Source organism: Rhea americana, unplaced genomic scaffold (genome assembly GCF_003343005.1).
Source record: "Rhea americana isolate MKP2758 unplaced genomic scaffold, rheAme1 scaffold_25, whole genome shotgun sequence".
Lineage (NCBI taxonomy): Eukaryota > Metazoa > Chordata > Aves > Rheiformes > Rheidae > Rhea > Rhea americana.
Window position 1 is genome coordinate 4,346,693 of NW_028186368.1, and position 13,777 is coordinate 4,360,469.

At 34.1% G+C, this 13,777-nt stretch overlaps 1 protein-coding gene across 1 annotated transcript in view; it reads right to left on the reverse strand.

Moving 5' to 3' along the window:
* Positions 1-13,777, reverse strand: part of GRIK2 (glutamate ionotropic receptor kainate type subunit 2) — a 414,190-nt gene that overhangs the window by 27,119 nt on the left and 373,294 nt on the right. The window contains exon 14 of the mRNA XM_085306980.1: positions 13,171-13,396. Within this exon, the coding sequence (XP_085163106.1) occupies positions 13,171-13,396 (226 nt within the window). The remainder of the gene's footprint in view (positions 1-13,170; positions 13,397-13,777) is intronic.

Genomic DNA, 13,777 nt, shown 5'->3' on the forward strand with positions numbered 1-13,777 from the left:
CATGCAAACCCTATGTGCTGAGATGCAATACAATAATTTGCTTCTAACTGGAAGGAATTATATCAGGACTGAGACAGTTTCTGTTTGTAAATAATCTTTGACAATTCAATACACATAGTTCTAGGCRCAATTATGTCAATGCTGTAGTTTTAATGTCTTTGCTTTATTTATACACATTCAGTAAATTCCCACTGGAAACTCAGCTTCTCTAAGGCAGAGTCTGCTAGCAATAGCTACTGGAAGTTAAGTTTTCTGGTAATCTTTTATTGATATGAAACGCAGTCTCTYAACTCTTTCACAAATAGTGCCTTAACACACTCATACTTCTGAGGTAACTATAAAGASAGTTCTCCCATCAAATATTTTAGTTACACATTTTTACATTTTAGCAACAATAAATTAACTGCTAAAGCAGTTGAAATTCCCAGATTAGTTTCAATACATGGTCTGACCTGCATAAAAATAAATAATTTGCATCCATTTTTATGTATTATGTTCAACTAATGAAGACAAATGTATTAATTTGTTTTAGTTACAGAAGAACTGAAGCCCAGCAGTTTTATGCATGTATAAGTGATAAATATTACAGTTCAAATTATATGAAGGATTACAGATAAAGTGCAAGCAAGCAGAAGAAAAAGCCTCCTCTGTCGGTACTTGGCTTCCTATTTATGCTTATCGGGATAGAACTACCTATACCTCTCATCTCCAAGGATGGACGAAAAATACTCAGACTTTAGTAATTTATATATAGACTATGTAATTTATACACTTACATCTAAAAGTAGCTTAAAGAGAACTATGGGGTCCTAAGAATAAAACCAAATGAGATACTCGGACTACCACTGCCTAGATATGAACATCTTTTTTGTGTGTGTKTTGCTTTAGATTTTGAAAACTAGATGCAAGGGACAATGTTTCTGCTTTTAGTAGTAAAGTTTAGAGTGCAAAAATTGCACAATATTCACAATATTTATTACATAAAATTGTCAAAGAGTATATATACATATATATCATAAAAAATCAAATATAGATGTATAAATGTATAAACCTTCTGTTTACCATCCAGGGTCAAATACAACCAAAAAGAGCTGAAGCTATGCATGATCCCACTAACTCTGTGGAGCATTCCTTTTCTTAAACAGGGTAACTCATTGAAGTTCTACAGCTTTTACAGTTTAAATTCATTCTTTTTTTTTTTTTTTTTTTTTTAATATGATAACGTTCACTTTTGATTTTGGAAGACTTTACAATATTTAACTGAACTACTGGAAGTATTAAAAAACTCTGCCTTGTTTTTGCTGAAAAATATCATGTCTAAAATTATGTTCTGAGTTGATCAGTGACTGCCGAATGTACAAATGAATTCAAGGAAATGTACCAGTCATTGTGCTCAATATCATTGTTTTCTAGCTTTGCTTGAGATTTAAAGCAAGTTTTCAAAACACACTTCTTCAAAACATGCCACCTTTTCAAATTTGTTGGAGGTGTGAAAAAAGAACGACATTAAAAGGCACAGAAAGCAGCTCTAGCTACTCTAAGTGCTTGACTTCGGAGACAGAAAAAAACAATTAATGAATGCTAATAAATTCCTAACAGTTCATTCCTACAGGATCCTATACATCTTTAAAACAAAGATATTTAAATACAAGTCAGTGTTTTCACACCTGATGGCTCTCCTGCTATCATAGTGCCTAGTCCTCTTAAGAGTGATACAAAATGAATAGATAAAAAAAGGAGAAGAAAAATATGAAGAACAAACACTACTGCCAAATTTCTGCAAAGTTTGAGATAGAATAAATGGGAAGCATGGAAAATAAAAAGTTTTTTTAAAATAAAGCAAACTCACTTCAATGTCTTTTAAATCTCTTTTGTACCTTAACTCACTTCTGTTTACACAGCAGCTTTTTGCAACTATCACAGTACAGGGAAAGCTCTCAGGATTCAGTTTTCAGAGCTAATTTCAGAGCTGGCTGTGCAGAAATCCTGCTTCCTCCTTCACCTCCCAGCCTGTATGCTGTCACTGCTTCCTTGATACTACAACTAGCAGTCATCCAGCCTCATCAGCAGGTAGGCATTTAAACAAGAAGTAAATGAAGTCTATGTAAAAAGGTGAGCAGTTTTCTGCCAGGTTAGCTCACTAAATCAGCTCAGGTAGGTGCCAGCTCTTGCAAAGTGCAGCAGTCCTATGCAGGTTAAATGACTGTGAAACTTCAGCCTTACCTTCTTGCTCAGCTATGTCACAGATAGGAATGGTATGCCTATCCTGTAATAAATGATACGGACCCCAGACTCAGACTGATAAACATTTTATATCCCTGCTGGCTCTAATGGAAGTAACGCATGGAGGAACACACTGGGAATGTGTGTGTTTCCATACCTGGAGAACAGAATAGAGTGAGCACATCTCATCAAACATTTTTTTAGGGTTCTCTTATCAAAAATCTCTACCACTTCCTGCAATTCTATCCCTATAAACCAACTAGAAGAGTGARAGATAACTTAATCTAACCAAGAAGAAAACAACTCCATCACAACCGAAAACCAGTAAGAATTGAAACAATATGTTTGGCCTAATGGCATACTCTACACTAAAATATATTGGGAAAACTGAATTAAGGCTTTAGGCATTCAGTGATTTAAATAAAACATTTGAAAACAAACTTTTCAGGAAGTTTCATAATCTCTCAGAATAACGAACATTAAAAAAACAAAGTGCAAAATGTAGGGAACTGTATAAATAATAGCATCCAGATACTCATCTGTACTATGCTCTTACTGCCTTCAGAAAAATTTGCAACCATAGGATCACCATACAGTATATGTTAACTAAAGTAAAGCTTAAAAAATAAGCTGACCCCTACTTTGGCACTGGCTACAATGTTTGGCTATGGACAACTGCACCTTCAATTCTGATTTACTTTTAGGCAATTCCTGAAAAACAGAAGGCTTTCAGATGCTGCTTATTTTCTCCTCGTTTTTGTCTTATCTGTTTGTAGTTTAATCTCTGGTACATAGGACTGTGTCTCTCCATAGTTATATGAAGCAGCTAGAACAACAAAAACAAACAATGTAGTACTGCTATATTATAAATATGTAGCAACGTAACACATTTATTACTAGACAACATTCAGGGCATTTGTYTGAAATATTCATCTGAAAGTAGTTGGTGTTCTAAATGTAGAAACTGCTTATTTAAAAAATGTAATTCAGACATGCAGCTGTAGGATTCAAGGCTTTGGTCTCTTAAAAGCTAGACAAAGCAGAGGAGGTTACATCCTATACAACTGTAGGATGCTGGAGTGTTGTTCTTACACTTAGAAGGCATTTACTTTCACTTTATCTACTTTTTATTTTATAGGCAATTTTGAAAGGAAATTAATTTTCAGATGATTGCAAAAACAGGCTGCAAAGTTCTTATGCTCCTAATCAGAAACCTCTGTCTGATATGATAAACGCAATAAGGAAGCAGGCTGAAAGAATTCAAGAAGAATTAAGGCTATTTTGAGATCATCTTCATACCATATTTTAAAACATTTTATTGCATGCTTGGGAAGTGAGAGTCATTTATTTGTCCGTGTTTTTAATGCATTACGTTCTACTCTTTGAAATTACAAGTATCTATTAAAAGCTTTTGTGCTTAAATGATTTATATTTCCCAGTATAACTCCATTTAAATTTTCTATATTTGGAAAYATGCACTTAAAAAATGGCATATAATAAAATCTTTTGTAAAATACTTGCATTAAGGACATGGTCAGATCAGTTTTAAAATGTCAACATTATAAATTAAAAACTTTTACAGAGAACATTTTTTCTAAGTCGCTCCCAAGAGGTAAAAAATAAGTAATATATGTTAGATGGCCTTTTACACTGTTATTAGATGAAATATGATAATTAAATGTTATATATTTGTTGATTACACTATYTATTTAAAGTCTATTTGAATTCAATGACCTCTCATAGGGGTAGGAAGAACAGTACTGTATTGAATTTATTAATGGTTTAGATAAATATAAATAATTCATGAAGTCATATTCCTAGAGAAGATATGAAATAGCAGATCATAAATTATTGCCAGAAACCCCCTTTCTGCACTGAAATCTTTAATTTAAGGGAGCAGCATGTGAAATACTTCTTTCTAGATTCTATAACTGAGGAAATTATATGAATACYACCATCTTCAAAATGTGCTTACTCCAAACAACATTCCAATTATGTGCTACACAGCTGACTGAAATTCAAAGTCAGAAAGTTGAAAGTCAATCCCAACCCTAGTTCTAATTTGACAAAAAATAAAGGATTTCAGAGCCTAAGTAAAAAATGTTGAGTAGAATTTTATTGTGCAAAAGTAAATAAATAAATCTCTATGTGAAAATGACCTACATAATATATTTGTCTAACTAAACGAACTTTTTGGAAGTCTGAAGTGAGTGGGCCAACATTTTGACTGTCTTTTAGAAAAAATGTTCTSTGAAAAATCTTTTTTTTCCTCTCTCTAAGGGATAAAAATAATTGYAAATAAAGAGTTTATTTGACATTCCTTTAGAATTTTAAGTAAGGATGACTTCATTAAAAATGGCATCTCTGAATCAACAGAACATGAAAAGTTTGGGAATTTTATTTTATATTTTGAATTTAAGTGAGTATGCTGATATCTGGCACCGGTGGCCAATGTAACTCTGCTGGAAGTCTGCACATTTTATTCCTATATTTTTCTTTTTGACTTGGGAGTCACTACTTGTTTGTATCACAGCACCTACCAACTTTATATTGTCAACGTATAAACACATCTCGAGCAGATACATCTTATATTTTCATATGCATCAATTTTCACATCTGGATCTGCTTTACTATGCAAGTTATTGCAGCTGTGTATAATGGGCAGTTCCACCTGACTCAGTTTGGCAATGAAATGTTGGTAACTGTGTCCACTCTACTAAACYGACCCAAAAATATATTGTTCCATTTCATTCAGGTTCTAAGAACTGTATTTTCTCCCCACATACAGTGAAGAGTCTCCATACCATTGAGGGTCTACCACAGGAGCACACATTTCTTTTCTTGAAATGTTTAAGTTAAAAACTAAATATTAAGATTTTAGAGGCAGTTCTTMGAGATACCTTTTCCAGCATTTTCAGGGCACCTTGTCTGTCCATCAATATGTAATTATCAGGGCTGCAATCAGTGACATGCAGTGGCAGAAGTCACAGTTTGATCACARTATGTGAGAAAAAAGTCACAAACTAATAAAAAGGAAGAGTCATGGTAACAGATCCACCTCAATAATGTTTTGTACCGGAAATATTAATATTAATAACACAATTTATTATCTTGTAATTACTACAGAGGAGGAAAKAATAAGAAAATTTATATTTCAGCTTTTCCCTAAACCAATTTTTCCCCCCACCATTAGAAGACATTGCAGGAACATCACTACTGTACAGCTACAGCCCCCTCTTAAGCTATTCTGTAACTTTCTATAGCTCCACAGTCACACAGAAAAAGTAAGGAATTAACTAGCCCTGATTTCTTCTGCTCATCTTATACCCCAAACAACATGGCTTTTTATTTTGTATTTCTCAAGAGTCAGAAGAAATACATGCAAATGTTTAGCATCACTTACACCCACCACTTTCATTTTCAAAATACCAAAGCTATAGGTAAATATGAAAAATCTGAGAACATATGACTCAAAAATGGTATGAAATATCATTKCATATGTGAAAATATAATCATTACCTAAGACATTTTGTGTTGYCAGAACTGCCTATATAAAAGCTATGGAACAGGCTACCAAAGCAGGCTGTGGATACCACTGGAGGTTAAAATTGAGTGGGCCAGGGGTTCTTCTGGTGCATGTAGCATAACGGTACATAAACCACCACACAGCAGCCTGGTCCAACCTTGCATCTRCTGTAGAATGTTTGTGGATCTCTTGGACAATCTGAATTCCTGAGGTTCCTTCTATTTCCTATGATTTTGAGAAAATTAGCCACTACTACATGCATGTAACACCATTCCATGTTCCTATTGTTTTCAAGACTGAAAACAACTYTGGGAGCATTTTTTAGTATGTGTTCAAGGCACTGAAGCGCAAAGGTGGAAAAGAAAGCGACTCTGAAATCTTGGTAGCAACAGGTACAAGGGTCTCCTTATAGAAGGCCTTCACCCTCATATTTCTTCAGAAGCAGAATGGACACTTGCCAACTCAAAAAAAAATCCAGACGTCTTCACAATTAATTGATTCATTACAACAGCCTCTCCACACCTACACAGTCTGTCTGGCATATCCCAGATGTTCCAGAAGGTGCATGCTCAGGAAATCTGCTCACATGRAAAGGGTTTGACACACACGTTTGTCAGCCATTTATGTGCTATAGGTACAACATAGAAGCAACATGCAGTTCTGTAGAAAATGTGCCAAAGCCAGACGGAAAGTAGCCTGTTGTCTACCACGCTAAACAGAGACACAGATATGGAAATGAAATAGGAAGCTGAAACTACCCCAGTCAGATGAAAATGCTTTTCTCCTAGAGAGGATTTCAAAATGTGTTTATTCCAATGGGAGAGTGAAAAGTGGAACATTTAAAAGTAGCTTTGTAGACCATTACGGTTTTGATACAGAGTGCACACAAGCTAAATTTCTAACCTTTTATGTAGTTCACTTCCTGTTACGATAATGTTTATAAATACTCATTAAGGAAAATAGCATTAATCATATAATATTACTTTGTTTTACAGCATCCTTGTGTTGACTAGATGAAGGTCATACTAGCTATGCTCAGTAGAGCAAGAAAAGTATATTGCTGGATAGATAGGAACTTCTAAGGATTACATGTTGCATGCACATGAACGTAAATTTAGTCATGTTTGATATGAAGTATCACAAGAATCCGKGAATAATTTGGAATGATAAAATTATCCCAGCTATGATTTATTCAAGAGCAAAGTAAACTTTTAACACCTTAATCAAGTATAATCAAGAAATAGGGCATTTAAAACTGGTGGAAATGAAGGTGATAAACAGTAATTCAGAGGTTCTACCATGAAAAGTGCACGTTTTTTCTGAATAACCAAAGGGTTCTCTTTCTCTTTCTCTTCTTCTTCCTCTTCCTCTTTTTCTTCCTCCTTTTCCTTCTCCTCTTTCTTTCTCTAGTTCTATTTTTCTTTCTCCCCCTCCTTTCTTCTCTCCTTCCCTTCCTTCTTTGAATAAAAATCTTTGATCATGGGGTATATGCCAAAACAAAGCCAAATTCCAAGCTCTAAAAGAAAAAAAAAATCTTTCTGATAATATATAAGTATATATTAACTTTATTTATTTATTTATTTATTTATTATCAGAAATAATTTATACAGTATACTTTAAGCTTTCTGCATTATAACAAATTTTCTCATCCACTGGATTCATGGATTAAGAACACAAGACTGGAAAAAGTAGTGCCTCCTAATAGGATGCACCAGAATAAAAACAAAACAAAATACTGGAATGTGGAGATTGCTCTGCTGGTACTGCAGAAATCAGTTTTTTACACTATAGTAAATTAAGACTGTAGGAACAAAAAGCTCTGTTTAACTTCTAACTATTTAACTTTTTCAGAAAATGAAAAATGCAAGAAATGGATGTGATTTCATTGTCATTATCTTTCCTTAGAAGCTTAGAACTAAAAAAATAGGATGAGATTTTTTTTTTCTCCTCAAGAAACATTGTTATTCACTTTATGGCACGCACACACACATACCTCCTGAGGATCCCCAGATCTGACATTTTAGGTGGAATTTGACCCTATATTCAGACATTTAGCTATCTACATGGTATGTGTCCATAYGCAAACTAGGTGTATGAGCTAAGTGGTATAGCCCATGCAGACCGAGTCAGTACAGTGGATGAAGTGACTGCAGAGAGCTAGTCACTCACCACACTCAAAAACTACATGTCTGCATTAAAACTATATGCTATCTACAGAACATCGCTTTAGAGACATCTGCCTGAGGATAGATTTCTTGGAAATCTCTCAYGTGGCTCTCATGGTTCAGGCTGTAAGCACTTTCTTTTCTCTTTGTGACATTGTAAATCCTTAATTCAATGTAATATATTTAATAGTTGTTATTGGTTATTGTAAACAATAAAAACGTATGTCTCTATATGCTCACTTATCCTTCGAAACAATGAAACACTTGAAAAGGGTTAATCAATGTGAGCCTAGCCCTTAGTTTACATCCTAGACAGATGTTTCTGTTACGTAGACATATTTATTTGATGAAGTCTTATTTATTCAAAAAGAATAGTCAAAAAGTCCCCTCCGAACTGAGTGTCTAGACTATCAGTTTCTTACTGGCTAAGAATTAAACAATTTCATGTATTCTTCCCTGGCTACCTGAAAATATTGATTATCCCATTTCATAATCTCAGAATTCGATACTACTTTCATTCAGTAGAAATGTGGTCCGTTGATGTTCACAACAGACACCGAAGTACAGATGCTTCGCTTGTTTTAGGGGATTTATTGTGGCAATATTGTCTAACATTGTTCTTCCCTGCCTGTCTCCTTGTCAGAAAGCACTATTTAACACCTGCCTGGGGACACTTACCACTTAATGTCACCAGTCGCCCAAACTAATGTTTTTCACCTTGAGAGAAAACACTAATTTATCTCTAGGTCTCTTCTATCAGATAATAAAAGTATTTGTCTGTATGTTGCTTAATTTGGATTTGCTGTTTCTGGAGAGATGGCACACCTACTGTTTACTAACACTTTCTACAATCTCTCTTCATCTTAGTCAAACTTGAAGAAGAAAACAGATGTATTCCAGAAAGCAGTGTTATAGTCTCAGTTTCAAAGTTGTAAACATAGTTACAAACATGGAAAATAAAACAAACGCAAAAATACATTTTTGCTTTTAAAATGCAAATGCAAATTATTTGCACTTAAAAACAAAAAACAAAATGCAAAACAAACGAAATCTATGTTACAAACAGGTTCTGCTCTATCTTCTCCAAGTATTAGTTGTTGTCATATAAAAAATCCCCCCAAGTCTGTTTTCTCCTTCTCTTTTCAGTGTAAATGAAGCTTCCATAGCCAAACAGTAGAGGTAGCTGGCTAAAAGTGAATTCAGGTATATATAAGATTGTTACTTTAACTTATAAGCATGTATCATGAGATTCATTTATTGTATGTACATCTTATCAAATTCACCACCTCTAGTTTGTTTATAGGTCCTATGGATGCCACATGTGACGTTAAATAATGTTAATGGCAAAGATACCATTCAGAATGTTGCCTGGCACCTATTCTAAATATCACTGTACTTTGTGGATTTTAAATGAATATATTGATCCTACTTTGTGCTGTATGTACATCACTTCCAACTTTTTTCATTGTGGTTCATTTTAGCAATACAAGCTTTCTGCTTGCTTCACTACTGCTTTAATATTCCTAATTTTTTTGGAAGAGTTAACATATTGACATAAGCTCAGAAGTTGCTTATTTGGTGTATCTGGAATAAGGAGCTGATACGTATACACGCTATGATCTTCTGTTCTTTTCTCCACACCCTGTGCAACTTCCAAGCTCTAAATCTAAAGCTTTCACATTGTGAGCACAGCGTTTTTACTGTGGTACACTAAGTTGGTGCTATATTTGGGGTAGTTGCAGTTTCCAGGTGATTATCCTATCATATCCTAGCCTGTTTTGATAGCATATTCTTCTGTTAAGGAAGCTTTTAGCTCTTCTGCTTGCAGCTATTTATACTCAAGTACAGTATACTTTCACTAACTATAATTCTATTATTCTTCAAAAAGAAAGAGAGAGGCTGCATCTACTTCCTTTGATGATKTTCTACAAAGGTAACTATATCCATTCTACCATATTCTACATAAGGTCTATAAAAACAATCATTCTACAAAATTAATTCCATATACAAATATTTCTACAACTCCAAATCAACTGTTCCAGGAGATAAACCAGGTTATGTTTGTAAATTTTGGGAGGTGACATCAACAGCTTTCAGATATCATGCCCCTATCTGAACAAATAGTTCTGCATTTTCTCTTACTATAGGTCTTATTTTACATCCTGTTATAGTTCCTTCTGTAGAGACTTCATATGCTTTTCATATCTTATTTTGACTTTCTTGGCTAAGCTTACCATTGTTTCAAGTTTTGTTTTACTTTTTTTGGAGATCTTATTCCTGCAAGTATATCCTCTATTTCTTTTATCTTGATTCAATAGGATTGTCAGCTCACAGATACTTCTGTAAAATAATACTGTTTCCCTWGACTCAGATGATTTGTTATTATTTGGAATCTTTCAGATGGATGACAGCTGAATGTCTATGACAGGACTCTGTTTATGAAGAGACAGTGCATGTATACTGCTCATTCTCCATAAATGAGGTAGGAAGAAAAAATTGACCATTCTAGAAGTTTATTTTTGGCTTTATCTTTGCTTTTCATCTCTTTTCTCTGGTGTTTATTCTGGTTCTCTGATTTACATATATGTAAACTCATTTGTAAAACAGCTAACTCTGGTCTCTGTGTGCCTTATCACTTGGCCACTTCCATGGACTAAATGCTTCAGATGTTTCAGAAATATGCATGCAGCCTCTTCAAGGACTTTAAACTATCATTAAAATTTAATTTTCACCCTTCTAAGCCTAAATGGAAGGTGTTTTTCATCTCAAAATAACAAAGTTTTTTGCATCAGAAAATATGAAATACCACAGAGAGTCTGGGGACTAAAGTCTGATCCCTTCTAGCACTTATATACRTCAAATAGAAATTTCTTTTATACAAACTTCAGTTTTCATATCAACTCCCTATTTCAGCCCAACTCTGGATCTTGAAGAAAAATATAGAGAGGTGAGAGGCCTGGACGCATAGTACAATAGAAGCTGGAATATGCACATCCAGAAATAAGGAACTAGAGCAGAAACTTTATCTTTCTGGGACTTAGATCTTGGATTTGGTCATTAAAAATATTCTGAATACAATGTGAGGTTTAAATTGAGACTGTAATGATTGACTCCATCAGATGTTAGTTTATGAAATGTAAATAAGCTGTCATCTGACTTGAGAGCTGCTCTGTGCTGTACAGCCAGGACAAATATTTTAAAATAGATTTGTCACAGTGTTTCTCTAAGAAAGTTCACTTACAGGTAGCATAGCCTACTAATGCAACGAAAAAGAAAAAAAAAGGCAAAAAAAAAAAAGCTTTCTAAAGCTTATCTAATAAAATATAGTTTAAAAAGGATGCAGTTGATTATTAGAATGGTGAGTTGGTTTTCTTTATTGAAATATTGAAATCTTAGTAACTAATGAAGAACGAGTTTCTGTAACCCCAGTGTAATTTAATTACAAGGTAATTCCTGAATGGAACATGCCCAGGTGCTTAAAATCAAGAGGAGCCTGCAGAGCGATAAGTATCTTATAATCAGTTACAGGTATGTGCAATGTACTCCAGTTGATAAATGGACTGTCATAAACTCTTATGTAAGAGTGAAAACTCTCCTAATATTTTACTCTAAGGGCAAAGGCCCTTAGATAGTGCCCAAAAGAGGGCACCAAAACATATCATAATTGTGACAGGTCCTGAAACCCATATCAAAGATGACAAAAGGAAACTTTTGGGGCTCAATTATTGTCCCTTCTTCACTCAGCACAGACTATCTCAAAATGTGAAACTGCATAAGGACTTGAGGTCAAGACTACCATATATACCCAGATCTCCTTGTTAGTTAAAGGATTTCAAGTAACTATTGGCTAAAATGCCCCAAACTCTTTACTTGCATAATCTTTAATTCCAATAGCAATAATAAAGCAGCTTTTGTGCTTTTTGTGCTTTTAACTTTCTTGGAGTCAAAGCCTTCATATTACTATCATGATATCAGACTTGATCTACAGTGGCAATCCAAAAAATCTGCAACATAAGAAGCCACAATGGCAATAGAACAGGATAGACAAAATGGCATCTATATTAAAACTATATTGTTAACAGATATGTTCACAGATATAATGAATAGAATCATAATTTCTGTAGATGTCTATTTCATAGCCAATTACTGGTATTACTAAAATTTTAAAGCTGTCATTAAAATTGCAAGAAGTTTCTGCACCATACTGGGAAATCTATATTTGGTATTCCTAGATACCTCTTTATGCAAGATCTTCCAGTAATACTCATTTCTTAACCTTCCTTATCATGTTCTTGATTCAAAGTATTGTACCTCGCTTTCTCCACAGAATAACTTACTGCAGACTTAACATAAATACAATCAGTAACAAATGTAAGACCTATTTCAGAAAAACATTAAACCTATTCACACCAGTGTCAAGATCGTATAAATTCTTCTTAAAAAATAAAATTAAATCAGTCTTGCAAAGAAGTCAGTAGCAAGACATTACAAGATTAAGTAGGATCATTGTACAGTACTGAGATCCTTTTTGTCACACCGTTTTCTGTTTCCATCTACTTCAAAATATAAATCCAGAATCTCAGCTCATGTATTTCAAAATCATTCAAGTCAATGGGAACTCTGAACTGCAGTGAATCACATCCTGTGGGTTCCAGAAACCAAGTAAGTGACAATAGCTGGCTTCTAATCTTGAAATTAAGTTTTTGTACTCAGTCAATAACACCTGACCTGGAACACATTTACAGGACTGGCACTGTTCTGCAAAATCAGGAAGCTTTAATTCATTAGTTATTTCATATGAGGATTATACATGACAGATTATGGAATTTTTCCCCGTATTTTAAGATTCTCAGCATTTCGTGAAGCTTCATGTTATCCCCTTTTGCCAGTCCAAGCTTTGTACTACTAGCATCTCATTTCCTGAAGAGATAGATGAATATGTTTAACATATGTTTTTTAGAAAATCAAGTGTTCTGAAAGTCAATTACTTGTTTCAGTTGAATATATGGAAAGTATCAGTAATAGAAACATACCATATGAAAAAGTAAAATATTTTATGATGTTTTTATATTTAGAAAATGAAGTTTGATCCGTAAATGTTGATAATATATGTAATATTTTTCCTTAGATGGGGAAAAAGAGAACAAGAGAAATGCTAGTAGTGTAGAGAAAGCTACTAGTATGTTAGAGCTTTCTTGCGCTACTGTGGGAACTAAGATTAATGAACACAGAACAAATGGTTGACATATAACCTACCCATGGGAGTTCCAACACCATAACCTTTTGAGTCTATCAGGCCTCCAATTTGTGTTAGGTTACAGTTCCGCTGTGTGACAAACTCAATAGTTGTCGACTCCATTAAAAATGCATAATCAGAGGTAAGTACACGCTGGATACCTTCTTCATTACTTTTGACAAGTACTGACTGCCTCCTGCTGCTCATGAAGGCCCACATCTTGTCATAAGTGGAGATTTTGGATTTCTGAAAGATAAATATTAGACTCAACATTAATAATAATAATACGCTTTTAAGAGTGAAAGCAAATTCTCAGTTGCACATTGCTCTTATATTTTACTACATGTCACAGGTTTTACCAAGGGAGTCCTGTAAGGATGCCTGCAACTTTCATCTCTTCTCTAAAATATAAAATTATAAAATAGCTAGATAGATTCTCCAGAATTTGCATCATATTCGTCGGTTATGAGATTCTGCGATGAAGGCCTATATTATCTGAAGTCAGTGGAAAGCTATTAGGACTTCACTATAGCCAAGTTCATCAGCAATGTTTGTGAGCATTACAGGAGATTCTACTGGATTCTGGTACATTTTAAATTCTCACTTTGAATGACTTCAAATCATTCA